The 27,755-nt window shown below is 57.4% G+C and overlaps 2 protein-coding genes and 1 long non-coding RNA gene across 11 annotated transcripts in view; 2 read left to right on the forward strand and 1 right to left on the reverse strand.

Moving 5' to 3' along the window:
• LOC144318832 (ATP-binding cassette sub-family A member 17-like) overlaps positions 1 to 3,956 on the forward strand; it is a 77,979-nt gene extending 74,023 nt beyond the window's left edge. For all 5 annotated transcript variants that reach the window (XM_077906231.1, XM_077906229.1, XM_077906228.1 and 2 more), the window contains 5 exons: positions 1,012 to 1,199; positions 2,122 to 2,292; positions 2,559 to 2,749; positions 2,903 to 2,976; positions 3,490 to 3,956. In XM_077906231.1, the coding sequence (XP_077762357.1) occupies positions 1,012 to 1,199; positions 2,122 to 2,292; positions 2,559 to 2,749; positions 2,903 to 2,976; positions 3,490 to 3,936 (1,071 nt within the window). In that variant the 3' untranslated portion in view covers positions 3,937 to 3,956. The remainder of the gene's footprint in view (positions 1 to 1,011; positions 1,200 to 2,121; positions 2,293 to 2,558; positions 2,750 to 2,902; positions 2,977 to 3,489) is intronic.
• LOC144318833 (uncharacterized) lies at positions 683 to 5,998 on the reverse strand. 2 transcript variants are annotated; one of them, XR_013384816.1, is made up of 3 exons: positions 4,909 to 5,998; positions 3,011 to 3,115; positions 683 to 2,910 (listed from the first exon to the last, which is right to left on the reverse strand). It is a non-coding gene; the product is annotated as an uncharacterized LOC144318833 (long non-coding RNA). The 2 variants fall into 2 exon arrangements; XR_013384815.1 differs by lacking the exon at positions 4,909 to 5,998 and having other exon boundaries at positions 3,011 to 3,794.
• Positions 5,999 to 6,421: 423 nt separating this feature from the next.
• On the forward strand, positions 6,422 to 25,828 carry CCNF (cyclin F). 4 transcript variants are annotated; one of them, XM_077906237.1, is made up of 17 exons: positions 6,422 to 6,490; positions 7,119 to 7,273; positions 8,485 to 8,591; positions 9,479 to 9,546; positions 10,567 to 10,820; positions 11,158 to 11,211; positions 11,861 to 11,965; positions 12,284 to 12,361; positions 14,649 to 14,800; positions 17,665 to 17,829; positions 19,643 to 19,766; positions 20,428 to 20,608; positions 20,956 to 21,043; positions 22,758 to 22,857; positions 22,936 to 23,063; positions 23,785 to 23,954; positions 24,620 to 25,828. In XM_077906237.1, exons 1-17 carry the CDS (start codon positions 6,475 to 6,477, stop codon positions 25,087 to 25,089), a joined length of 2,415 nt encoding a protein of 804 aa, XP_077762363.1. In that variant the 5' UTR covers positions 6,422 to 6,474; the 3' UTR covers positions 25,090 to 25,828. The 4 variants fall into 4 exon arrangements, with proteins under 4 accessions (XP_077762363.1, XP_077762366.1, XP_077762364.1 ...); XM_077906240.1 differs by lacking the exons at positions 6,422 to 6,490; positions 7,119 to 7,273; positions 8,485 to 8,591; ... (3 more) ...; positions 11,861 to 11,965; positions 12,284 to 12,361 and adding an exon at positions 13,079 to 13,362; XM_077906238.1 differs by lacking the exons at positions 6,422 to 6,490; positions 7,119 to 7,273; positions 8,485 to 8,591; ... (3 more) ...; positions 11,861 to 11,965; positions 12,284 to 12,361 and adding an exon at positions 13,376 to 13,622.
• The last annotated feature ends 1,927 nt before the right edge of the window (positions 25,829 to 27,755 follow it).

A 27,755-nucleotide genomic window follows, 5' to 3' on the forward strand; every position in this document is an offset into this window, starting at 1 on the left:
TGGGGAAGCGGATGGGAAGAAGAGCATTGGTTATTTCTCCAAAACAGCATGCTACCCCTCTCGTCATCTACTCCAGGGGACTCCTTGGCCTGGGCAGTCTGCTGCAAGTGTAAAAAGGCGACAACTTGGAAATCACTCACACGTACCTGTGTTGTTGTTTTTTTATAAGTAAATAAAATCTAGAAGCCTTCCCCAGATGGCTAAGTAGCAGTTAAACTCAGTTGGACTAGAGCTGCGTTTCTTGACTGAGAAAGATCTTTAAGACACACTGTTGAGTTAGGAAAGTAATTTTGCACAGTGGTGGTTACAGGATGATATGGTTTTGGCATAAACAGTACACAACTGGTCCTCAGCGGGGAGCACACATGTGCGTACAGTCTGGAGGTGCGCACCACCCCAACCACGATTCCAGCAGCCTTCACATGAGTGTTCTACAGAGAAAACCTACTTACGGGTCATATGTCTAACAGGAAATATTTTTTTAAAGATTTTATTTATTCATGAGAGACACAGAGAGAGAGAGAGAAGCGGAGACACAGGCAGAGGGAGAAGCAGGCTCCATGCAGGGAGCCTGATGCGGGACTCAATCCTGGATCCCAGGGTCATGCCCTGAGCCAAAGGCAGAAGCTCAACCACTGAGCCACTCAGGAGTCCCTAATAGGAAATATTTTTAAAGGGGAAAAAAATAGAGCATCTTCTACTGACCAGACGCTCCTACGGTGAGGAGAGGCAGGGAGGTGCCAGGCACTGAGCCAGGCAGGCGGGGAGGGGAGAGCCTGGCGTGTGCCGCACGCAGACGCCACCAGCCAGTGCTGCCCCCGGGCTCCCTAGCGCCACTGCTGCTCCCCTCCCCCCATGCGGCGCACATCTGTCCACAAGGAAAATGTGGGTCTATGCAGGGCAGAGCAGGAGCCTGGGCCGGGGCGATGCCAGCACAGCTGTCCAGGCCCCAATGCAGCCCACGGCTCGGCTTCTGACGTGCCTCCCTCTTGGGCTGCGTTCCAACCCCAGGTGCGCCAGTCGGTGGGCTACTGCCCCCAGCTTGACACCCTGCTCAACTACATGACCGGCCGGGAGACGCTAGTCATGTTTGCCCGGATCCGGGGCATCCCCGAGCGCCACATCAGTGCCTGCGTGGAACAGGTCCTCGATGACTTACTCATGTACACTTTCGCAAACATGCTGGTGAGGACGTACAGGTGAGGCCTTCCCCTCCACCGGTGAGATACACTCTCGCCCTTCTCAGCACAGGGCAAGGCCCGTCTGCTCCGGGCCGGGGGCAGCCGTGCAGTCCACGCCACTGTGAGGACAGGTGGAGGGCCACCTCCTGAGCACAAAAGGGTCTGTGGCCTGGGCTGCCCCGAGGCACTGCTGTGTGGCCCGGGGCAGGTCGGTGGCTGAGGATAAGTAGACGGTGTCCCAGGTGTTATCGTCCTTCACTTGGCAAAGGGCCTCGGGTTTTGGTAGCCTTGTATTTCAAGCACACGTTCTTGCTGTGTCTGGTGTCTGTACTGCTGATGTCCCGCTGAGAGGCCGGGGGTGGGGGTGGGGGTCTTCCTCAGTCTTCTGGGGCCACCCACGTGTACCCCGACCCTTAGCTTACCCACCAGGGCCACGCAGAGCCAGTCCCGAGCCTCCCCCTTGGTGTGCACAGTGCCCCTTGGAGGTGGGTGGCCATATCCCACTCCCAGGACTGGGAAGTCAGAGAGGACTGGGGGGCCCAGAGGCAGTCCTTGGCTCTTCCCTCCCTGGTGGCTTTGGTTTCAGGCAGGTGTTTGTCCCTCCTAGCATCTTTTGAAGATTAAACAAGTTAACACTTACGAAGTTTACAACAGCCCCATGCACACTGTAGATGCTATGTGTTCGTTTAAAAAAAGTTGGCTAAATGGCCCTCTGTCCTTACCTGGCCATAGAGACCCTCAAAGAAGACTCATGGACCAGTGCCCCCCACAGGGCCATGATTTATACACTAGACAGACAAGTCACGATGCCACCTTACAGGCAGGCAGTGGACCTTGAGAGAGAGAGAGAGAGAGAGGCGCTGTGTGTCTGTAGTGGGAGGCTGGGCTACTGCTGATTGTTGATTGCCACTCACCCCAACCTTGCCCACTCTGCTCCCAGTGGCGGCAACAAGCGTAAGCTGAGCACTGGCATTGCCCTGCTTGGGGAGCCTTCGGTCATCTTCCTGGACGAGCCATCCACCGGCATGGACCCCATGGCCCGGCGCCTGCTCTGGAGCACTATCTCACGGGCCCGCGAGTCGGGCAAGGCCATCATCATCACCTCCCACAGGTAGAGCCGGGGTCTCTGGGGGTCAGTGGTAAGAGCCGGGACAACGGCTGGCTGGGTGGGGCCAGGTGGGCAGAAGCTCTGGCCGCCGCGGGTGCAGACGCTGTGAGCAAAGACCCCAGCCTAGCCACGGGGGCCACCCTCTACACGTGGGAGTCAGGAACCATTTGATCTGGCCGCCGCACTGGCCCCCTCTGCGCAAGCCTCCAACGCAGTGGGCAGGCCCCGGCAGGCCCGGCCCTGTGTCAGGCCTCTGCTCCCCTCCCCAGCATGGAGGAATGTGAGGCCTTGTGCACCCGGCTGGCCATCATGGTGGAGGGGCAGTTCAAGTGCCTGGGCAGCCCACAGCACCTCAAGAGCAAGTTTGGCAGCGGCTACTCTCTGCGGGCCAAGATCCGGAGCGACGGGCAGCAGGAGGCGCTAGAGGAGTTCAAGGCGTTTGTGAACCTGACCTTCCCGGGTGAGTGCCGCTGGCTGCTGCCGAGGGAGGGCATCCGGGCCTCATCCCTGCCAGGTGCCACGTCGTCGTTGCCCCAGGGAGGAGGGCCGTGATTCCAAGTTCCCGGGCCCTCCAGCCTGGCCCTCACGGGGACGCGGTGTCTTCCTCCTGCAGGCAGCGTCCTGGAAGATGAGCACCAGGGGATGGTCCATTACCACCTGCCCGGGGCTGACCTCAGCTGGGCCAAGGTGAGCGTATACCTGAGTCTCAGAGGAAGCAAACCTGTGATGTCACCAGCTTTCTGGGGTGACTTGCTCTCTATTCTGCGTGGAAGCTGCATTCTAAGCTGGTGCATTTCCTCTTCCCATCCCCATGGTAACGCTCACCCTGATTTCATAAAATATAAGGATGTGTAAGCAGGAAGGGGCCTCTGAGATCAACTCCTCCTGCCCCCTCACTTCACAGAGAGGGAAGCGGGTCCGGAGAGGGGACGCCACAGGCCCAGGGTCCTACAACAAGCTCAAGATCCAGTGGGGCCTCTGCCCCCTGGTACTGTTCCCGGCCGGTGCCTTTCCCTGAGACCTCAGGCAGCCAACTTCCCTAGGACTGACTCCTTGGAAGGTGCTCTGGGGGCAGCTGAAAGAGATGGGTCTTCTGGGGGCTTCATCACACCCCAAGACCTTCCCTCTTTCCACTCTCTGCTGCCTCCTCTTCCCCCTGTCATGCCCATCGTCCACAGGGGCCTCCCTTCTTCCCAACAGGTGTTTGGCATTCTGGAGCAAGCCAAGACGAAGTTCATGCTGGACGACTACTCTGTGAACCAAGTCTCCCTGGAGGACATTTTCCTGAGCTTCACCGGCTCTATGCCTGTCACCAAAGAAGAAAACAAGCACAAGCCAGCAGAGGATTCATCAACCTCACCCCCTCCCTCTTCCTCCCAACTTCCCTCCCAGCCTCCCTCTCCACCTGCCTCCCAGCCTCCCTTCCAGCCTCCCTCTCCACTTGTCTCTCCCTTCCCTCCTCCCTACCCTCCTCCCTCCCAGCCTCCCTCCCCTCCTGCCTCCCAGCCTCCCTCTTCCTCCCAACTTCCCTCCCAGCCTCCCTCTCCACCTGCCTCCCCTTCTCTGTCCCAGCCTCCCTCCCCTCCTGCCTCCCAGCCTCCCTCTCTTCCTCCCTCACCACTTCCCTCAGTTTACTCACAAAAATAAAGAGTACACAGCTTGCCACAGCTTCAAGGAGTACAAAAGCAGCTTGTAGACCCAGTGAGCTCAACTCAGGACCGAGGTGACTCCCTGCCAGATTGGGGCCCCTCACCTTAGAGGCCTGGTAGAGAACCTAGTTCCATGTCAGTGGAAAAGGATCCCCTGGGTCCCATCTGGGTGGCCCCATGGCCTCTAGACCTGGCTGTGAAAGCAGCCTCAGAGGAACATCGGTCATGTCCTCTCACAGTGCAGCGGCCTGGGGCTGACTGCGATTGTCATGATGCTATACCTTCTAAAGGCAAGGGAATAGGTTGACGAGTTTGCTACCTAAGTCTCAATTTTTCAGTGTTTCAATATTTGGATTTGTGAGGTTCCACTCGTTCTCTGCCCTGGTCTCTACAAATATCAGGAGTGAGCCTGCATGTGATGGTTGCATCAACCCATGAAGTATTATTCAGATGAATAACCTAAAACTTAGAGATATTCATCAACTTTCAACAGCTGACAGGTAGCGGCGCCACGATTCAACTGAGGTAGAGGTTCTCAAAGTGGGGTTCCTGAGCAGCAGCTTGTGAATCATCCAGAATCTTGCTAGAAATTCAGATTCTCGGGCCCCACCCTAGACCCACTGAATCAGAACTATGTGGGGTGAGGCCCAGCAATCTGTGTTGTAGGGACCCCATGTTGACAAGTACTTCTGAGGCAGCTCAGGTGTGAGAGCCACTGAGCCCAGGCCTGAGAGCCGCAAGGCCAGCCTACGCGCCCAGACGGATGGGACCATGCGCCTTTGTCACAAGCACGCTCCTCTGAGACGTGCCTGTCACAGGGCCTTTCTCCAACATGGTCCCACCAGTCCCTTCTAAAAAGCCCTCTCGGCTCTTCCTCTGCAGCTAGGTCTCTCCCCCTCTTCTCAGCCAAGCTCTGGAGGAGTGGTATCTACTGTCTTTGACCAAACTTCTACCTCCCATCACCACTCACCCAACTTGACAGCACTGTTCCACCTCGTGTTCCACCCGAGGTTTCTCCATCCTCTGCAGAGCATCTGGTTCTCCTCTCCTCTGAATGGTGGGATTGCTCTGGCTCTCAGAGGCTTCACTATCCCCCAGCCTCTGTCCCTGCTGTCCTTGAAACTTTCTCATTTGCCGCCCCCCGCCCCCCACCCCATATCTTCAATGGCCACCTTCTTCCAGCCAGGAACATCCCTGACCCTCAACAATCAAGACCTTCCCAATGAGTTCTCCCATCCCGCTGCATGGGTGCCCCGTGGTAAATGTACTCTTCTCAGCCTCTGGCAGTGGCTAGTCACCCCACGGGGCCCCCAGGGCTCTTCCTGCCAGGGCGACGTATGCAGGTGAGAGCGCACAGCATGGTCAAGGAAACAGCACTGGTTTTCTGGAAAAATAAGAAAACTTGACCTCTGAATAAATAAAATGATGGGGACATAAATGACAAGAGAGAGGACAACTGAGGGAGGCCGCTCTGGGCTCCCGGGGGGCGAGTGGGTGTGGGGACCAGGGTTTATGACCCTTTGAAGGCGCTACCATAGTCTAGGCTGGAAGGGTGAGCCCCTGCCCAGAGGGAGACCAGCAACAAAGTCACAAGGGTGCAGGGGAGGAGGACGACACAGTAACAAGGCCGACACAGTAACCAAAGGTGCCAGGAAGGACGAGACACCTGGAGGGTCCACCGTGGGTTCTCCGCGGGCTCCCGGGTGCACCAGGGGCCGCCGGGGCTTCCTGTGCGCACCGCCTTGCCCCTCCCTCCTCAACCCCGACTGCCGGGCCTGGCCCCCGGGCTCTGGGACATGGGGACCCTCCGACACCGTGTGTGACCGTTTGCTTCTGTGTCCCCCGCTGCAGACTAGCGCCTCGCACTTAGGTGCGCGGCCGCCCAGCGGGGACCGGGACGGGGACGGGGACGCGGAGGGGAGGGGAGGGGAGGGGGGGAGTGAGCAGAGCGTCTCCGGGAAAAGCGCCGCGGCCTCCTCTGCCCGGCGCTTCCCCCGTGGGGTCGTGCCGGCCCAAGGGACGCCGTGCTCCGTGTGGCTGGCGGCAGCCGGGGGGCCGGCGGGCACGTCCTGCGGAGGCACGGCGATCCAGGTTCGCGTCCCTGAGGGTCCCGCGCCCCGGTCCACGGTCGGCTGCGCGCGCGGCCTCGGGGTGAGCGCCAGGCTCCGGGGCGCGCGGCGGAACCGCCGGGCCCACGCGCGCACACGCCCCCGCCGGCCCGGCCCCGCACGCTCCCCGGGCGCCCCGCCCCACTACCGCCCTGGCCGGGGAGGCGGGGCGGCCGCGCGGGCCCCACCAATCAGCCGCCGGCGTTCGAATTCGCGTCCCGGCGTGGCCAATGGCGAGCGCCCGGAGCAGCGGGTGGGCGGGGCGGCGGCCGGGACCCGGCGGCTCTGGGGCGCGCTCCCCCCGCGGCCGGCCAATGGGAGGGCCCGGCGCATTTGAAAACTCGGGCGGGCGGCGGGGCGGGTTTGCGCCTGCGCGGGGCGCGCGGGGCTGACGGCGGCCGGGGGCGCGGGCGGCGGCGGCGGCGGCGATGGGGAGCGGTGGCGGTGAGCGCGGGGCGCGGGGCGCGGGGCCGGCGGGCGCCAAGCGGGGCGGCTCGGGCCCCTGGGCCCGGCGTGGGGGCGGTCCGGGGGCGCCCGCCCGGCGCGTGGTTTAAATGCCCGGCGGCGCCGCGGGTGTGGACGGGCTCGGGGGGCCGCCCGGCGCGGGGGACGAGGACCGCGCGGCGGGACCTCCAGGTGCCCCGCGCGGCCCGTTAATTGCCGTGGGCGACCCCGGGGCACAGCCGGTCGGGGCAGGAAGGCCTGCGGGTCCCGCGGGCGGGCGGGCGGGAGCAGGGGGCGAGCGGGGCGAGGGGCTCCCTCGGGGCGGTCCCGGCGCCCGACCAGCGCGGAGGCCCGGGCCCGAGCGGAACCGCCGTCCCCAGTGGCCGGGCTCCCTGAGTACTTGCTGCTTGCCCTAAGCCCTTGAGGAGTTTGAATGAACGACGGTGCCTGCCGGAATTGGCGAAGCCCTCCTCCTCTCTCTAACCTTTGTTCGGACCTGGAAATGAGGCGGGTTCGTTGGGGGTAGGGTACGGGGACCGTTCGGGGGTCTTCAGAGACAACTTTGCACCTCAGCCTGGCTCCTTCCCAACACGCCCCTGGACCGCTCTGCTCTGCTCTTCTTCCTCAGTGATCCACTGTCGGTGCGCCAAGTGCTTCTGTTACCCTACAAAGCGAAGAATAAGGAGGAGACCCCGGAACCTGACCATCCTGAGTCTCCCTGAAGATGTGCTCTTTCACATCCTGAAATGGCTTTCTGTTGGGGACATCCTCGCTGTCCGAGCTGTAAGTTGCCGGAGGAGGAAAATAGCGCCAGCCCTAGCTTGTTGACCTCACAGGTGGTTTACACCATCAGGGCTCAGGGCTCTGGGCTCCGTGTTCTTAGATGTCAGAACAAAATCTTGGCTACAGAAGAGGGCAGAGGCTATAAGGATGAGGATGGTAATAGACATCTGAGGTTGTTGCAATCTGCAGGAAAATAGCGAAGCTGAAACAGTGCAATATGTTTTGAATCGCTTTGTTGCAATGTTTGTTCTCACAGAGAAAGTAGCCTACAGTGGCAGTGAAATGTTCACCTCTTAAGAAATAACATAGTATTAAGAAAGAACAAAAACATATTCTGGAGGACAATCACCTGTGATGTTGAGCCTTGAAAGGGACCCTGGGAGGTTAGTTTGCAGAAACTCGCCTCCTGCTGACTTACTCAAGGGCATGCACAGCAAATCAGTGGAAAAACACCCAATGGGAACCTCCCAAACCTGCTTCCACCGTGGTCATAATATCCACAGATGCTGAGTTTGTTTGTTTTTTTTTTAATTTTTATTTATTTATGATAGTCACAGAGAGAGAGAGGCAGAGACATAGGCAGAGGGAGAAGCAGGCTCCATGCACCGGGAGCCCGACGTGGGGTTCGATCCCGGGTCTCCAGGATCGCGCCCTGGGCCAAAGGCAGGCGCCAAACCGCTGCGCCACCCAGGGATCCCCAGATGCTGAGTTTTTAATGGCGATGGGAACTTCAGCACATGAAATGCTCACCTGTGCTCAGGGCTCCCAGCTGGGGCACTTCCTGCCTCTGCCCAATGTGGTGTTAATTTTTTTGGTCTTTTCCTGAATTCTCTGCTGTTCTCCAGGCTCCAGCTGTGTTCCCACTAGCAAGGCCCCAGGGATAGGAGCACAAAACAAATTTCTGTTACACTTGCTCCTGTTAGATCCATTTCCCTAATCCTAGGAGGTATATGCCCTGACGAGTGTCACCACCCCTTTCTCCGCATAGATGCTCATTCTCCCTTCCAGGACCACTGGCCTTGCCTTGAGAGCCACAGAGAAATTTGCTCCTTCCGTGTATTCAAAACAGCTATTACTTTGATACACGGGTTCTTTCCCACTGGGGTGGGGAGTTGTCATCTGTCTGTCCCATGGTCAAGATCTCCAGGAGCGGGGCTTCTGGGGGGTCCCTTGATAATCTCTGCCCCCACCCCACTTCCCTTGTTCCACAGGTACACTCTCACCTCAAGTATCTGGTGGACAACCACGCCAGCGTGTGGGCATGTGCCAGCTTCCAGGAACTGTGGCCTTCCCCAAGGAACCTGAAGCTCTTTGAAAGGTATCTGTGCACCTGAGGGCACACAGTTCCCCAGTGTGCCAGCCTGTGTCCCAGCACTTGACCTGGGAACACTTTTCCTCACCCCCCAGGGAGTGACTGAGGGCTGGCAGCGTCACCTGTAGAGTCACATGCAGCACAGTCACTGCCATGCATGCCACCAGCACAGCCTGACTCATTAGTCACTGTCATGCTTCTGAAGGGTCTCACTTGGGCTGGGACTAATCTGCGTGACTCAAATGCAAGTCACCTGCATGTGGAAATTTTACTCAGCCCTCCCTCTTTTTTTTGGTCAAAAGTATATGATTTAACTCCTCTTGCATTTTAGTCCGTGGCTGATCCCAATTCCTGCCGGGGTTGGGACCCAGGGGGAGAGATGGAGTAGGAGTGAGCCCCTAGGCCTGTGGGCCCCAGTGTGCCAGTGGTTCCAGACAGGCTGCCTGAGACATAAGCGACGTACTATATACCATTCATCCTCTTAAAGTGTGCAACTCACTGGTTTTTCATAGATTCAGAGTTGTGCAACCATCACCACTAACTTTAGAACATCCTCACTACCCCACAGTGAAGCCAGAACTAGTAGAGGTCGACCTCGGTGTCCACTCCCTATTTTCCCTGCAATTTTCCCAGCCCCTGGCAACCCCTAAATCTGCCCTCCTGTGTGTGGATTTACCTCTTGTGGACATTTCATGTAAGTGGAATCATACCACATGTGTGTGGCCTTTTGTGGCTGACTTCTTTGGCTTGGCACATCATTAAGGTTCAGGTGTCACGGTTGAGGGGTATATGACTGTGTTACATTTAAAAAATCCTCAGTTAAAAAACAAGTGTTTTAGCTTCAAGTGCTGTGTCAGACAACATCAGGTGACGCTGTGTTTTTAACTGTCTAGGGCTGCGGAAAAGGGAAATTTTGAAGCTGCCGTGAAGCTGGGCATAGCCTACCTCTACAATGAAGGCCGTAAGTCCTTGCGGGGCTGGGCTGGCCTTGCCCCACTGGGTGCTGAGCACGTAGAACAGGCATGAGCCCTTCCCAGTGGGAGCCATTCAGTCCTTATTCTTGCTTGTCCGGCCATATGCCTCTCCCCTTGTCCACTGGACCCCGCAGGTTGTGTGTAAGTGCTGGGCCCTCTCCTTCCTTGGCCACAGTTCATCTGTGCTGACTGGGACAGCAGTCAAAGGGTGCCTGATTCTACAGGGTATTAATGACGCAGTAGCCACGGCTCCAGGGGAAGGCAGGTCAGAGCCAGCCTGGTGCCTGAGCTCCTTCACCCCCAAGGACCAGGTGGTCCCTGAAAGAAGCTGCATGGCCTTCTCTCCCGGCACCGGCCTCTTTGCTTAGCACACAGAACCAGGCCGCGTGTGTCCAGTCCCAGCTCCCCAAAAGCACAAAGACTGGGGATGGCTGCTAGTTTTCTGTTTCTAAAAGATCTGGTGTCTTGCTGAGAAAGCTCCTGCTCCTATCTGGTTGGCAGGATTGTGGGGACCAGTAGAGATGGTGAGCAGTCCTCCTGCAGGCTCCAGAGAGTGGGCTTCTCTGTCACACAGTGGTTCCTAGACAGAATTCACGAGCCCTGCGGCTCAGCGGTCCAGAGTGTACAGTCAGGCAGTTTTTAGTATGTTCAGAGCTGTGCAGCCATCACCACCATTCACATCTGGAACATTGGCCCAGAAAGAAACACTGTACCCACTAGCAGGGGTTCAGGCTATAGCTCCCAGCAGGACGGGGGTGGGGGCGTGTGTGCCGCCTCCAGGGGGGCACCTTCCCAGACCTTCCCAGCTTAGGCTGCTGGGAGGACCTGGCAGGGACATGTGATTCACAAGGTAGGAAAGAAGGGGGAGGAGCCCTGTCTTGAAGGGCTCTGCTCTCATTAAACGCTAACAACTTCTTACTGTGTGAGGTTGTAGACTTTCACAAAAGCCTGTGGGGAATTTTGTGCACCTGTCCTTTGGACCCAACTCAGGCTTACGTTCTCCACAGTGTCTGTGTCTGATGAAGCCCGTGCAGAGGTGAATGGCCTGAAAGCCTCTCGCTTCTTCAGCCTCGCTGAACGACTCAATGTGGGTGCCACACCCTTCATCTGGCTCTTCATCCGCCCTCCGTGGTCGGTGTCTGGAAGCTGCTGCAAGGCCGTGGTTCACGAGAGCCTCAGGGCAGAGTGTCAGCTACAGGGAGCAAGCCCTGGCGAGGGACACACGGGAGGCTGGCATGCTGGATGGTCCGAGCCCCATAGGGTGAGGAGACACTGGACCGTGTAAGGCCAGGCGCTTGAGGAACGTGGAGGTGCAGAAAGTCAAGAGTGTGGGTGTGGGGGCATCTGGAGATGAGTCAGCAGGTGGGGAAGGCTCAGAGCTGGGGCTCCCCAGGGAATCATAAGAGGGGCTGGGCTGAAAACCCTTGACAGCTGAGAACACAGGACCCAGGCTCCTGGAAGCCTGGAATCAGGAAGCGCCTCTCGGTATGGGGTTGGGGCCAGGTGGGGGCCTCAAGAACACATGGATGGGGGAGGGGGACGGGCTGGAAGCTTCCTTTCTGCTGATGATCACACTCCCTACCCCCCTTATCGTCTAGACTCACAGAGCATCTCTGCTACACTGCTTGGGGAGAGTGCTCAGTCTCTTCGAGGTGAGTCCATCGCCCTGGGTCCAGTGGGCCTGCCACCATGCAACACAGGACTCTGTTTTTGTGCTACCTACCTTTCTGGCCATTCCAGACACCATGGACCAGGGAGTAAGTGGGAAGCAGTACCCCTCCTGTTGTGCAGGGTGTAAAGGCAGGCTCCACCTGTGAGGAAACCTCCACATCCCACCTGGGAGGGCCAGTGTGGAGGGCCCAGCCAGACACAAACCTCATGCGGGAGGAAAGGAGCCTGTGAGGGCAGAGCTCGTAAGCTCGCTGTCCTGGTGCTGGTCAAAGCACACATCTTAAGTCGTTTCCACTCTTGATTTATTTATTGCACCCCCCCAAAGATTTTATTTATTCATGAGAGACATAGAGAGGCAGAGACACAGGCAGAGGGAGAAGCAGGCTCCATGCAGGGAACCCAATGTGCGACTCCATCCTGGGACTCCAGGATCACCCCCTGGGCTGAAGGCAGACGCTTAGCCACTGAACCACCCAGGCATCCCTCCACTCCCGACTTAGTTAACTCTGTCAGGAGAAAAGCCCACGAATATGATTCCAAGAGGTCCGAGGAGAGACGGTAGTGGCCAGTAGAGTCTGGTGTTCTGCAGAAAGCGGGGTGAAAGAAGCCACTGTCTGGGGTCTGTTGTAGGATGAAGAGCGGAAGCAGCAGGCCCAGGACCTGTTTGAAGAGTCTGCTAATCAGGGATGTCTGGTCAGCTCATACCTCCTCTGGGAACGAGACAGGAGGACGGACGTGAGTGGGCCGGGGTCTGGGGAGAAGAGGATTTGTGTTGGCCAGAGGTGCCATCTCCAAATGGGCCCTTTGGCAAGGTTCCGTCCATATGGGAGACCCTTGTGCTGCTCCTGGAGCCCCAGGAGCCTCTGTGCAGGAGCCGTTCCCAATGGCTGCCCCCAACAACCTCCGTCATTTGGATGTAAGGGGCTGGGAAGAAGGCTGAGCTGTGGACCCCCTGGGGATGTTGGGAGGAACATTTAAGAATTGATGGGTTGGTTCTGAGTTTTTCCAGAGACACAACTATATAAAAGCATGATGACTCTCTTGCACTGACAGATGTCAGATCCTGGGCGATGCCTCTACAGCTTCCGGAAACTCCGAGACTACGCTGCCAAAGGCTGCTGGGAAGCACAGGTAAGGCAGGAGCTGGCCTTTCTCCTTCTACCTCTTCCCGTGGGGACCATGGTGGCAAGATCCCACTCATAGGCAGTAGCAGTGGCTCAGGGCTGGCGCCAGAGCTTACAGGAGTGTAGCTGTGGGGTGTGCAGGGAGGGCGGCCTGGGGGTGCTTCATCTCTGCCCTTTACCCTGGCGCCTCCAGGCCCCCTGCCCAAAGCCAGCCCGGCTGCCCATGCACCACATTGCTGTTAGCCCTCCTGTTGCTCCCTGAGGATGCCGGTAGCTGGGGCACCTGGGAGCACATGGGTGTGTGGAACATTTCCTGGCTCTCGTCATTTGACCGGCTCAGCAGGTCACCCAGCGTTAGAACCAGGGCACAAGGGATTTGCTGGCAGTGGTCTCTGGACGCTGTCCTGTGGCAGCTATAAAGAATCATTGTTTAAGACAAAGGCAAAAAAAAAAAAAAAAAAAGGGATCCCTGGGTGGCGCAGCGGTTTGGCGCCTGCCTTTGGCCCAGGGCGCGATCCTGGAGACCCGGGATCAAATCCCACGTTGGGTTCCTGGTGCTTGGAGCCTGCTTCTCCCTCTGCCTATGTCTCTGCCTCTCTCTCTCTCTCTGTGACTATCATAAATAATAAATAAAAGAAAAAAAAAAAAAGACAAAGGCAGCCCCTCTTTGCCAGGCAGGTGCAAACTCACTCTTGTCGCCCCACCAAGGGCGTGTTTGAGAGTTATCTGCACTAAAAGTGAGGGAAGAAACCACAGAGCGGGAGGTGGCCCAGCCTGACTGTCACAACACAGTAACGTTTATGTCCAGGGCAGTCAGCGAGCTTAGAGAGACAGAACTGCGAACAGTGCAGTTCCCTCAGAAGCTCCAAGGAGACATGAGAATAGTAACATTCCAGTAAGTGTTCCAAGGGTCTCCGTGTGCTCCTGGAAAAGAGGAAATAGAAACAACTGGTCAAAGCTCAGAGCAGCAGCTGTCCCGCCAGTTCCCAGGGGCCCATCTCTTAGCAAGTAACATGTATATTGTTTCTTTTTTCTGTGCCTGAGCCTGGATAGCTGTTAACTTCTGAAAATACGCATTCTTCACAAGGCAGTGTTTGCTGGGAGAGATGTGATAAAGCAGCATTCTCTTAGCTCGTATCAATATCTGTGGCCCTTGCAGAAGCCTTAGCAGGGCCGCCCCTGTGGCTTGACCACATGAGTACTGACGTGGCTGCACAGAGATGTTCCACAAAGTGATCAAACAAATCAAACTCTGGGAGGAAGAACAGGTGAAACATGCTTACAGGTGTTTGTATCATAAGGAACCACGTTGTCTTGGGTGAGCAGGGAGAAAATAAAATGTATGTAGCCATGGTCAGGAATGTGTAGACAGAGTTACAATGCATAGAAACATCTGGGAGGAAGTATCTAGAAATGGTTGCTAGTTACCATCAGAGGGCCCAGAGGTGCCAGGGCCTGGGCAAAGTGGCAGGCACAGCTCAGTAAACCGTCGCACCTAGCTACCTGGGCAGATGCCGTTAAGCCCCTCACGAGAAGGGAAACTGAGGCACACAGCGGTTTGTTGTTTTTTTTCCGCCCGCCCCCCCCCCCCCCCGAGTTTGCCTGTGGTGTTCACACAGACTCAGGTTTTATTTATTTATTTTAATTTTTATTTATTTATGATAGAGAGAGAGAGAGAGAGGCAGAGACATAGGCAGAGGGAGAAGCAGGCTCCATGCACCGGGAGCCCGATGTGGGATTCAATCCCGGGTCTCCAGGATCGTGCCCTGGGCCAAAGGCAGGCGCCAAACCACTGCGCCACCCAGGGATCCCCAGACTCAGGTTTTTTTGTTTTTTTTTTTTTTTAACAATTTATTATTATTATTTTTTTTTTATTTACTTATGATAGTCACAGAGAGAGAGAGAGAGAGGCAGAGACACAGGCAGAGGGAGAAGTAGGCTCCATGCATCGGGAGCCTGATATGGGATTCGATCCCGGGTCTCCAGGATCGCGCCCTGGGCCAAAGGCAGGCGCCAAACCGCTGCGCCACCCAGGGATCCCGAGACTCAGGTTTTAAAGGCAGGTCATCTGAACCTCCAACCAGTTTTGGCCACTTGGCTACGCTGACTCCACTGTACATGTTTTGTCCCTTTTTAAAGTTCATTTCCATGTGATGTATTTATTTCAAGATGAGTAGTTAAAATGTGAACCGTGCTGTTTCCACAAGGCTGAGAAGGCGTAAGCACCCCCTTTACCCACACGTGTTGCCCCCCGCAGCCCGCGGCTTTGTGCTCACGTGCGTGTCTGTCCGCAGCTGTCTTTAGCCAAAGCCTGTGCACACGGAAGCCAGCTGGGCCTGGAAGCGAAGGCCTCCGATGCCGTGGTGCGTCAGCTCTTCCAGACGTCCCGTGCCGTCGGCAAGCAGCAGGTCTTCTCTGTGCAGAAGGGCCTCAGTGACACGATGAGGTGAGGTCCTCCAGGCGAGCATCTGCTCGGGAGGGTGGGAGGAGGTAGGGTGGCACCGGGCCCGGGGGGTAGGGTGCTCCCTGCCCTGTTTCCGTCTAAGCCGCCACCACTGGGTGCCCTGGGTTAGCAGCCATGCTGGGACCCCCGTATGTGTGTACGTTTCCTAAAGGCAGTGATGTGATGGCCCTGCTATCACGGCTCTGAAGAGAAAATGTCCCCATGAGCATCCGTGCTCCAGTTTTCCTCTTTAACCCTTGGAACGTGTCCAGCCATTTTAAGGATCTTTCTAAGATGATGGGATTCGTACTGCCAGTTTCAGAAGCCAGAACCCCACCTCCTCGTTATGGTTCCTCGTATGAGCACCGATGTGCTGCACCAGGGTCCGAGGCCACCAAGTGCGCCCGCAGCGGGGAGCTGTGCCCTTGGCATGGCCTCCTGCCCTGTGTGCCCTGTCCCTTCCTGCATCCCACTCCGTCACAGGATACACTAGAAATAGAAAGTAAAGTGAAAAATGTAAATAATTTTATAAGCTTCCACAAGATTTCAAATATGCTTTGGAGGGGCACCGGGGTGGCTCAGTCGGTTGAGCGTCTAACTCCTGATTTCAGTTCAGGTCGTGAGCCTCAGCCCCATGTCAGGCTCTGTGCTGACCACAGAGGTTAAGATTCTCTCTCTCCCTCTCCCTCTGCCCCTCCCCTCTCCTCTCTAAAAAAATTAATTAATTTAAGATGTGCTTTATATTTGTAAGGGGCAGGCTCTGGCTATACTGCCGCGCTCATGGCAAAGCCTCAGTAGACGTTTGTGTTTAAAAAGATCATGCCGGGGCTCCTGGGTGGCTCAGTGGTTGAGCCTCTGCTTTCTGCTGATGCTGTGATCCCAGGGTCCTGGGATCGAGTCCCACATCGTGCTCCCCAGAGGGAGCCTGCTTCTCCCTCTGTCTGTGTCTCTGCCTCTGTGTGTGTCTCATGAATAAATAAAAACCTTTAAAAAAAACAAAAAAGAGGATCATGCTTTCCCCAGAGAGGCTTGATCTCACACACACAGTGCAGGGAAGCATCATCCTTTATTCCCACATCAAACATCATCAGGCCATTGTCCGTTTGAATCCTGGGCCGGTGCCCGTGGCCATAGTCCCCTCTCTCCCACTTATCCCCTTCCTGTGAGAAGGTGGATCCTGAGAACACCTTGCCCCTCTCACTCTTCCCTTTTTTGGAACCGTTGTTCTGTTTTGGGACGTTTTCTGCTTTTCAAGAAGTAATAGGATTTTATTGAAATATTAACATCACTTCAGTCTTTGAGTTGAACCTCTTTCCATTTTTCTCTATATCGGGTAACAGCCACATTTTATTTCTTAAACTGAGTTATGTTTGACGTGTGACGATTATGTTGATTATGATTTAGCCATTTTGAAGGGTTGGGCTTTTTTTTTTAATATTTTTTTCTTTTATTTGTTTATGATAGTCAGAGAGAGAGAGAGAGGCAGAGACATAGGCAGAGGGAGAAGCAGGCTCCATGCACCGGGAGCCCGACGTGGGATTCGATCCTGGGTCTCCAGGATCGCGCCCTGGGCCAAAGGCAGGCGCCAAACCGCTGCGCCACCCAGGGATCCCGGTTGGGCTTTTTTTTAAAGATTCTATTTATTCGAGAGAAAGAGCAGGAATGGAAGGAGGGCCAGAGGGGGCCGAGGGAGAAGCAGGACCCTATTCCCCACCCCACCCCCACCACTGAGTAGGGAGCCTGACACAGGACTCTGATCCCAGGAACCCAGGATCATGATCTGGGAGCCCGATGTGAGACTCAATCCCGAGACCCCAGGATCGGTCCCTGGGCCAAAGGCAGGTGCTAACCTACCGAGCCACCCAGGGATTCCCCTGAAGGCAGATTCTTAACCGAATGGAGGATACCACCCCCCCCAGGCGCCCTGGTTGGTTGGTTGGTTTTTACAAGTCAAGCCATTAAGATCGCTATACCTGGTTGGGGGAGCTTCCTCTTCTGTTCCCAGTATCGGCTGGTTTTACCTCAGACACCTGACGCTCGCACATCTTCCTGCTCCTGGGCGGAAACACAGGCTTTGTCTTACTCCCGTTCTGTCCCCCCACCCCCAGCCCCATTCCTGCCCCTGCAAGCTCCACCACCCTGGCCGGCCTTTCCCTCCTTCCCTCTGCCTTTGATAGATGCTTCCACCTGGCACCTGGAACATTTGCCCAGAACCCAGCAGCATTATGTTTCCTCTCTCCCTTGCTTCTGGTCTCTCATCTGTCCTCTGCTTGAAGACAGGGGTCTCCTCTCCTTTGTTCAGAGAGGTGTCTACCAAACTTGGGCATCCTTGCTGTGGCACCTGGCACTGCAATGTGATGTCTGTGGCCCCAGTCCCGGGTTTAGCCCTGTTGAGCAGGGACCCACGTTATCTGCTCCATCGGGGCAGTGCCCCGCTTGATGAGTCCTCTGTTAGCTCAGTTCCGACTCTTTGCTCTGCCGCCAAGGGTCGAGATAAATGACCCCTGTGGATGAGCTGCTTCTCTGGGAGGATACAGGTTTGCAGCAGGGCCAAAGGTCTTGCCACCTTCGAGTGGCTGTTCTCCAGTCCTGGGCCCTACAGGGTGGCCCCACCTTGCCCTTCCTGTGTCTGGGCTCATCCTGTACCTGACAGTCCATATGGGAGAAGGTAGGGTCCACAGACATGTGAGCTCAGCCTCCTCCCAGGGCAAGGTCGGCCACTCCACTGGGCCCGGCACCTCTGGCGGAGACCAGTTCCTGGGTAAATCAGCCATGCTGTGGATGACCCACTCCCTCCCTCAGGACAGATGGGCCGGGCAGGAGTGGGACGGTCACCCTCGTTTCCAGGCATGACGCTTTTCCTGCAGGTACATCCTCATTGACTGGCTGGTAGAAGTTGCCACCATGAAGGACTTCACAAGCCTGTGCCTTCACCTGACTGTGGAGTGCGTGGACCGGTACCTGCGGAGGAGGCTAGTGCCCCGGTACAGGCTCCAGCTGCTGGGCATCGCCTGCATGGTCATTTGCACCCGGTAAGGGGCCCCTGGGCAGCAGGGTCTGCGAGGTGACCCGCGGCAGCTGGTCCTGCCCAAGCTCACAGGCTGGCTTATTGGTAAACAGCCTTCGGTGTCCCCCCTCATCAGATCAGATGGGGGTCTGAATGTGTGCAAGCGGGGTAGCTCTCCCTATGTGAGGACGGCAGAACGGACCCTTGGCGAGTGGGCAGCCGCTCATCCCGGCATTTGGGGAACCCAGAACATGGCCTTGCTTGGTCAGGCTCAGGCTGGGTCCTTCCACCCCAACTTCTGAGGGTGACCTATCTGGGAGGGGCCCAGTGGGCTGCCCTCTGGGGTCCTCCTGAGATCTTGGAAAGACCACTTCTCAGAAGTTGACTTGCTGAGCCTATGTCATTAGAGACCCGCAGTTAGTGGGTCTCATGCCCCAGCCAGCTCCCAAAAGACCCCACTCCAACCGCAAAGACAGGGCACCTCCTTCCCACACAGCTGCTGGCACCCCGGGCATCTCTGACTTTTCACATGGAACCATCTTATGTTTTACCTAAATCTACTCTCTCTTAACCAGTACCTGTCTGCCTCAGTTTTGCCTTTGGAAGCATCTTGTGTGTCCTTGTTTTCCCAAGCCGGACATCCCTGCGTGACCTGCCACTCCCCCTGGGCAGTGTTCACAGACCGGCCTTGAGGGTGAGGGACAGGCTTGCCACACCCAGTGCTGTGAACCCAGACACATTGATCCTCTGCTTGTAGCCCAGAGGTGGGGGGCCAGGCTTATGTTGTTGGGGTGGTTTTTCTATGTCATGAGTTCATGGAAAGCCCTACCCCGGTGACCCCTGAGGCCACCATATCCACCTTTGCAGCCAGCTCAGCCACATGGCCGTGCTGGGAACTGGGAAGTATGGTCTGTGGGAGACCAGTGTGGGCTTGGGGCTGCAGGCAGGCTGCCACGTGCCGACCAGCCCCTCAGGTGTGCTCAGGGGACCCTGCATCCACTAGAGGTGGTGGAACAGGCCTCTCCTCCTCCCCTCTGAGGAGCATAGTTAACGTCCTCACAGTCAGAAACTGAGCTACCGGACTGCCAGCTGGCTAGCACTGAGATGCCTTCTAAAGATCCTAGAGGCAGAGATGCCCCACCTCCCCTCGGAGCAGCACCTGTCACGACCCTCTGCCTGAGAGCTCCAACACCCGGGCCCATTGGGCCCACTCCTGCCTCATGCTTCGCGCCCCCCACCCCCCACCCCGCCATCTCCCATCTTCTCTCTGTCAAGCGGACAGCAGATGGGGCAGCACGAGCGTCCCTGGGACAGAGCCGCCACAGCCTTAGCCCTGCTCGCTTGCCCGCAGGCCACTGGGCCAGCGTGTTCCCTGCTAGTCAGGTCTGCTGGGTTGCAGAGAACAGGGTGGCTGTCTGCCTAAGGGACGGTCAGGATTCCTGTGGCCATACCCCGTGCTGAACACAGACCTTCAGGCAACCTCCAGCTCTGCTGGCTCTCTTGCCTCCCGGGTTTAAGCTCTTGTTCATGTGTGCTCCATAGAAGCTGGTAGGATGCTCAGCCCCCTAAGAGGATTGACCAATCACGTTATTTGTGGGTGCCTTTTGCAGAAACCTCCGTGTGCCTGGAGCCTGGTCACTCCCACTGCTGGCACCAGTCCCACTTCCTTTGCAGACCCTTGGGACAGGGTCACATAAGCTCTTCAGTTCCTCTCAGGGGCTGCAGGCAGCCCCATCCACTCTTTGCCCCCCTGCCAATGCCTCCCATCACTGGGGCCTAAAATGATCGCTGTCTCCAGGGAAAGCTGACTCCATGCTCAGACTCCGTTAATGTTCTAGGTTCATCAGCAAAGAGATCCTGACGATCCGAGAAGCTGTTTGGCTCACAGACAACACGTACAAATATGAGGACCTGGTGAGGATGATGGGAGAGATCATCTCGGCCCTGGAAGGGAAGATTCGAGTAAGTGGCCATTTGCTTTTTCCTTCTAAGTCAGTCGAGGGGCACCTGGGTGGCTCAGTGGTTGAGCACCTGCCTTTGGCTCAGGTTGTGATTCTGGGTCCTGGGATCAAGTCCTGCATTGGGGTCCCTTCAGGGAGCCTGCTTCTCCCTCTGTCTATGTCTCTGCTTCTCTCTGTTTGTCTCCTATGAATAACTAAAAATTTGTTTAAAAATCTTAACAAATAGGGAGATGCCCGGGTGGCTCAGCAGTTGAGCATCTGCCTTAGGCCCAGGGTGTGATCCTGGAGACCCAGGATCGAGCCCCACATCGGGCTTCCTGCATGGAGCCTGCTTCTCCCTCTGCTTATGTCTCTGCCTCTCTATCTCTGTGTCTTTCATGAATAAATAAAATATTTTTTTAAAAAATCTTAACAAATAAATCAGAGTTGAAATCATGGGAGGGGACAGCAGGAATGTTGAGCTTTCCTGTTCTGGAAAGTCCTCCTGGACCCAGAGAGCCTGAGACCAAGGCTGCATCTGGTCACTGCAAAACCTGGTGCCGGTGTGAACATTTTCTGGACCAGACACTGTGCCTGCTGGCCAAGGACCAGCCTCCCTGTTGAGCGGGCAGGTGAACCCTCTACATGCCAAGACCTCATGTCCACCTCCCCATCCCGTCCAGGTCCCCACTGTGGTCGACTACAAGGACGTCCTGCTGACGCTGGTCCCTGTGGCACCGAGAACCCAGCACCTCTGCAGCTTCCTGTGCGAGCTGTCCCTGCTGCACACCAGCCTGGCTGTCTATGCTCCAGCCCGTCTGGCCGCGGCCGCCCTGCTGCTTGCAAGGCTGACACATGGGCAGAGTAAGGAGCCTGAGCTTCTGCCAGCCTCTCCACAGGGGCTGAGCCAGGGACTGGGGATTCCCGAAGTCAGGAGATGGGAAGTGATTCTCACATGCAAGGCAGGGAGAGAGAGAAGCATGCCCAGCTCCTGGATGAGGAGAAACCAGAATGAACTAAAAGCCCTTTTGTAGGGATGAGGTTAAGAGATGGTTCTAGTGATTTCTTACACTGTTGACCGTGAGCATGCAGGCTTCCTAGATGGGGTGTGTTTAAACCTGAGCTCCAGGAAACTCCGCAGCAGATTCGTGGGGGCCATGGGGTGCGAAGGGGCATCAGAACAGCCCCGACACCCCTGCTTTCCTCCCCAGCACAGCCCTGGACCACAAGGTTGTGGGACCTGACTGGGTTCTCCTCTGAAGACCTCATACCCTGTGTCCTGAGCCTTCATCAAAAGTGGTGAGTCCGTCCAAAGAAGTAAGTTCCCCCCAGCTGCCATGGGGGCTCCATCCCATGTCCCTCGGGGGAGCTCACATGCACGTCAGGCCTATCAGCCACATGCAGGCCTCCCAGCAGCGTGCTTTGTGTCTCACTGTCGACATTTAGAAACGCCAGGCCACGTTGCACCTTTCACACATTTTTGACATTCGACACGCGTGTGGCAGCTGCTCCCCACCCAAAGCTCATTCCACAGGCAGCAAACGGTAATAGAAACGTGGAAGCTGGCTGCCTGGGTGGTGGTAGTTGTAGTGTGGGGCCAGTTGTCCCCTCGCCCAGCAGCTGGCGGCTGCGATGCTTCATGCTGCGGCCCCGCTCCTCGTCCATTTGCTCTGGTGCCCGCTCCTGACGCGTGCCTGCCCATGGGGCGTCTGCCAGGCCGTGCTCTCTGTCCTCTGCCCCCGTGTGAAGGTCAGGGAACTCCTGGCTTTCGGCCCGTCTGCCAACGCTGGCAGGATTGCCAAGGTATCTGACTTGAGCCCCAGGACCCCCAGCCCCCCGCGGCTTGTCCAGTCTGGACCCTCTTCCCTGGGCCATTCCTCCTCCTCATAGATGCCATTTGCTGCCTGGTGGATGTCCCTCAGCCCCGGGGCCAGCTGTTTCCACTGTTCTTCCCCACATCCCACCGACTCTGGAGGCCTGTGCTCCCGAGTGCTCATTCCCCCAGCGGCTCCCCAGATTACTGCATCTGAGGAGTCCCTTCTTTGTACACCTTCCAGGAAGAGATCAGAACTCCCCTATGGGGCCCAGACCCCTGGGAGCAGCCCCTTCTCGGGCCCCTGCGCTGTTGCTGGCCGCGCCCTGTCCTGCTCCAGCCGTGGTGAGCCTGGCAGCGCGTCCTGGGGCTGGCGTGTGCTGTGGCCAACTCTGTTTGCTCTTGTGCCTACTTGCAGCAGACAGGGAGCTCGGGCAAAGGCCGATGGGTCAGCGTGTGTGTGGCTGACCGCTCACTCAAAGGGTGCAAGCAGCCCTCCTGGTACTGGCTACCAAAAGTTGTCATAGGCTGTTCCCCCGCCCCCGCCCCCGCCCCCAGAGTTTCTTTTTATTTTTAAGTCAGATAACTAGAAACATTTGTTTACCAGCTAAACTTTTTTAGGCATACAATTCACACTCAGAGCTGTGCAGCTATTGCTACGGTCAGTTTTAGAACCTTGCGCCACCCTCAGAAGAAACCCTGTACTCGTGGTCACCCATGCTCCCATCCCTCTAGCCCCTGGCTGCCACTCCCCTGCTTTCCATCTCTGCATATTTGCCTGTTCTGGACACTTCATAGAGGTGGAGTCCTTCATCAGGTGGCCTTTTGTGACCAGCCTGTCACCCACATAGTGATTCCACCAGAATCCCACTTCACTACGTGGGTAGGCCGCATCGTGCTCGCTCACGTGCGCATTGTGGACAGCAGGGCTCTTGCCACCTTTTGGCTGTTGTGAACATCCGTGCACAACTTTCTGGGTGGCCGCATGTTCACGTTCCTCTTGGGGATACGCCTGGGAGTGGAGCCACGGGGCGCCCCACCTGACCTCCCATCGCTAGGCTGTTTTTGAAGACATAGCGTCTCCTCTTGCTTCACTGAGTGGAGGCTAAAGTGGAGTGTCTTGGGCTGAGGGTGCCGATGCCTCCTGCTCGGAGCCCTGCACGTGCCCCCGCCATCCCTCACGTGTCCCTGTGTTTGCAGCTTCCACGATGACGCCCCCAAGGACTACAGGCAAGTGTCTCTGACTGCCGTGAAGCAGCGATTTGAGGACAAGCGGTACGAGGAGATCAGCCAGGAAGAGGTGCCCGCGCCCCTGCCCGCTCCCAGAGGCTCGCCCCTCCAGGCCCCGTCCCTCCCGCTGACCCTGCTTTCCTTCCAGGTGCTGAGCTATGGCCAGCTGTGCGCAGCTCTGGGGGTGAAGCAGGGCAGCCCAGAGCCCGCGTCTTTCCTCAACACGGGGGACATTCATGCCTTCCTCAGCTCTCCGTCGGGAAGGAGAACCAAGCGGTGAGTGAGCCCTGTGTCCCTGTGTCCATTGACCCCTGCGTGCTGGGCCTGGGTTCCCTGGTGACCCCTGCAGCTGTCTGAGGGGTTCCTAAGATATAGTAGGGAGAAGCAGCCGGTCCCACAAAGAATGAAGTGGGATTGAATCCAGGCCTTGGTTCCAGGGCCCGATCTCCACTGTCGACTGCCCTGTCCTCCCCAGCGCAGCTGTCTGTCTCACTTTAACCTATGCCCGGTGAGGGAGGGTGGCCTTGAACACAGACTGAGCCCAGCAGGCTCTGGTCCTGTGGCGCCTCGGTCACTTGCTGGCCACACTCCACAGTGTCAGTCACTCCCAGCCCTACCCCTGCTGCCTGATTCTTGCTCTCCATGCTTCCCTGGCTGCCCTCGTCTCCTCTCTCGTCTCCTCTCTCGTCTCCTGAGCATATCCCACACCTGCCCCCCCTCTCAGCACCCTGGCTTTACCACCTAGAGTGACTTGCCCTCCCCACCTTACCCACCCGAGGAACTCTCGCTGCCCTTGCCAAGTCCAGGTGGGCAGCCTCTCCCGTGCTGCTGGCCCCCCGTCCAGGACCCGTGCCGGGAGCTTCCTGAGGGCAGGCCACTGGGCAGCTGGGTCAGCCCTGTGCACAGCACTCCCAGCAGGCCGGGCAGGTGCAGAGGACCAGGCTGAGCCTCCCACCCCGCTGCCCATGACCGGACTCCTGGCTCTCCCACCTCGCAGGAAGCGGGAGAACAGCCTCCAGGAGGACAGGGGCAGTTTTGTCACCACGCCCACTGCCGAGCTGTCCAGCCAGGAGGAGATGCTATTGGGCAGCTTTCTGGACTGGAGCTTGGACTACTGCTCTGGCTACGAGGGTGACCAGGAAAGCGAGGGCGAGAAGGATGGTGATGGTGAGTACCACGGCCTGGAGGCCGTCCACATGCCCCCTAGAGGATCAGGGGCCCCACACATAAGCAGGCATGAGAAGACCAGAGCCCCTAGAATACCAGAGTGGGGATGGGGGCCAGGGTGGGAGTGCCCGCAGCCCACAGGGGCGGGACAGATAAGACCCATGTCCAGCTCCAGCCAGGCCTATGGAAGGGCCTTACCAGGGCAGGGAAGTGGAAGAGGCCTATTCTGGAATGCACGAGAACTTTCTAGAACATTCTGTGAGATGTGCCGCTCACTGCCCTTTTGGGCTGTGTACCCCCTCCCCCCAGGGCTGCCCATGGGAGGCTCTGTCCCTGTGTTCTTGGGCGGCTAACCACACAGGAGGCCCAGTTCAAGCAGTTTCTGTCAACCTTGTGATTGCTTGCTTCTGTGTCTACCTGGGGAGTAAATAGATTATAGATGACTAGGTTGTCTTTCTGTGCTCCAAGTCACATTCAGTGTCACTCTCTTATTTCTTACCCAAAGAGCAGTACAGGGGACTGTCCAGCGAGGTCCAGGACATGTGGCCGAGAGCCACGCCTGTCCTGGCCAAGAGCTGGACCCTGGGCCACTGGGGGCCCTGACTGGGCAGGGGGGCATCCCAGTGCTCACAGTGGCTGGATCCCTCACCCCATGTCTCCCACAGTGACAGCCCCCAGCGGCATCCTCGATGTCACCGTGGTCTATCTGAGCCCAGAACAGCACTGCTGCCAGGAATCAAGTGACGAGGAGGCCTGCCCAGAGGACAGGGGACATCAGGACCCACGCACCTGGGTACCAGGCCCCCAGATGCCTCCCACCCCAGAGCCCGAGCCTCAGCTCTGCGGCACGAGGAAGCCAGGCAGGGACAGCGTGACCTCAGGGTACTCCTCCATCAGCAGCGCGAGTCCCACAAACTCAGTGGACGGCGTCTCGGGGGGCCCTCCCCAATCTACCTCAGTGCCATCCCCAGGAAGCGACTTGAACACACAGTTTTGCCACCATCATGCCAAGAAGTCATGTTTACAGTGTCGCTCTCCAGGCCCTCTGGAGAGCAGCGTTCCCCAGGTGAAGAGGAAAAGCCTCTGCACCCACAGCGAGGAAGAGGAAGAGGGGGACGTGAGCCAGGCTTGCTGAGGCCGAGTGTGCCCACACTCGCCGTGGGATCGCCTGCGGAGGGAGGCTGCCGCTGCACTAGTGAGCCGTGGGGGTGCTGGGGATGGACGCCACCTGCACCCCCAGTGGCTCTCACACAGGGAGTGCACAGAACACGGGACACTAAGTTTCTTTCTCCAGGGTAGTCCCATGTGAGCCGTCAGAATGTCTAAATCAGAACAAAAACTCAGATTCTTCCCTTTGGAAAACAGCCTCGAAGCAATCATGCCACACCCTGTGAAGCCCGTCTCTGTGTCCTGCTCTCTCTGGGGAGCTTGAGCCCACATCCTGATCTCCCAGCCCCAGGGAACCCTGTCCCAGGAGCCGACAGCTTCCTCAGTGGGGCACACGTGTGACCAGGTGGCCTGGCACAGCTCCCCTCCCAGCATCTATCTGGTCTAGGTTCCGGGGGTGCTGACAGCTCTGAGCACAGCAGACCACCTCGGCTCCCTTCCTGAGGGAGCCCGGCCCCTACACCCTGTTGTGGATGACATGAGACCCCCAGTGGGGAGGGCCTGACGTCTTGGCCCTGAGCTCCCTGCCCACCGCACTCAGCTCCTTCTAGAAATTTGCTCTGCCCCCAGCAGGTGGTGTCTGTATGAACACCTCTCTTTGCACTGAATTTCTAGGCCATTTCTTTTCCTGTGTTTATTTCCATCCTTCATTCTTCTGAGATGGAAACAAAAGAAAAATTAAAGATAGAAGGCATTAAATTTTTAAATAGCGACTCAACTTTATTTAGGCTCAACTTAAAAGAACATGTGATTCAGATCCCTCCGTGCTATCCTGATGCTTCCCAGAGAGGCCCCATAGGAGAAAATTAAATGTCCTCAGTAACAGCTGAGGTGACCACAGTGCAGAAGAGGGAGATTCAAAGGGCCTGTCCCCACCTGTTGGGGGAGGTGGACCTACTGTAGGTTCCTGAAGCTCCCCCACGCCTCCCACCTCCTGGGTGCTGCAGCCAAAACAGCGGAGGGATCTGCTCAAGACGGACCCTAACCACTGAGATGTGTGACTGGCAGCGATAGCTTGTGTTTCTTCTCAACACATCAGGAACAACCACTGCACCAGGCCAGGAATGGACCAAAGGGATACTGACTCAGTGACGGCTCTTCTGTGTGCTTGTGCGTACATGTGCGTGGGTGCTCTGCGGGAGCTGCCCAGCTACTGTAAGAGCATTCTGACCCCTTCTGCTTGGGGCATGGTTGGGACAAACCTCTCCTGTCCCTGTGGGCCCCTGGGCATGTGTGAGCCTCACTAGCCTCACCTGTAAGCTGGGGCTATAGTACCTACCTCACAGGGGTGTTGTGGGGATTAAATGTGATGAGGGCAGTGGCAGCTGCGTGACGTGCATGTCTGAACTGCCCGCCTCCTTGTCTGTGGCCCCTGGTCAAAAGCCCAACTCCGGATGGAGTTTAAACCACCCTCTCCCGGCCTACACCCAAGACCATTCCAGTGGGGACCTAATGCCACCTACCTGTGCTGTCAATGCCTCTTCCTGTTCCCTCCTCCCTCCAGAGAATCTAGTTTTAGACAGGAATGCTGTCAGCCTACCCTGACAGGGCACGGGCAGGAGCCTAAGCCCCAGGCCCCTACCCTGAACAGTCCCAGGCAGCTTGGGCCCCCAGCTCTCCTTCTGCTATGAAACGGACACCTCTCCCATTTTTATTATTTTTTGGATTTTATTTATTCATGAGACAGGCAGGCTCGCTCCCTGCAGGAAGCCTGATGCAGGACTCAATCCCAGGACCCAGGGATCACACCCTGAGCCAAAGGCAGACGCTCAACCACTGAGCCACCCAGGTGTCCCAACACCTCGCCATTTTTAAACCACCTCCCCCAGCCCCAGCGTGTCACCCCTGAGGCTCCCCCTGAGACTTCTCAGCCCCTGCAGGGTTTATGATCCTACTTATTACCTGCAGTTAAGTGAGGCCCTGCTGCCTTCATCACTCTTCCCCCGCCCCGCCCCAGCATCTGTCACCACACCACCCCCACCCCCAGCTGTGCCGAGTAAGGCTCCCATCCCCATCTTGTGACCCTCCTGGGACAGCATCCCATTGCTGCTGTGACACCTGGCTCTGTGATCCCTCCACCTCCCTGGGCTCCAGCTCTCCTTCTGACACCCGTCCAGTCCCTGTCTATACACACCTGCCCCAGCTTGGACCATCTTGCCTGACCCATTGTTCTCAGGTCACAGTCCCCGGTCTCCAGACTCTGGGACTTACACGTGCATCTGCTCAGGTGCCTACCTGATGCCACCCCTGAATACCATCACCTTGCCAGTATGTGCAAAAACGAACACGCCGGGCAGCCTGGGTGGCTCGAGGTATAGCGCCGCCTTCAGCCCGGGGCGTGATCCTGGGATCGAGTCCCACGTCGGGCTCCCTGCGTGGAGCCTGCTTCTCTCTCTGCCTGTGTCTCTGTCGCGCTCTGTGTCTCTCATGAATAAATAAAATAAAAAACGAGCACGCCCTCCTTCCTTGCTCCGCCCCCAGCACACACAACATCCTCACCTCTAGCGACGGTGACTTCGGAGGTACCTTGCCTGGTGGTAGGCCGGGGGTCCGCAGGGCAGCTCGGCCCGCTTCAGGGCGCCTTCAAGGACAAGTCAGCCGCAAGCCATCCCAGGTGCCACCATCCTCCCAGGT

This window comes from Canis aureus, chromosome 8, assembly GCF_053574225.1.
Source record: "Canis aureus isolate CA01 chromosome 8, VMU_Caureus_v.1.0, whole genome shotgun sequence".
In the NCBI taxonomy this organism is placed as follows: Eukaryota; Metazoa; Chordata; class Mammalia; order Carnivora; family Canidae; genus Canis; species Canis aureus.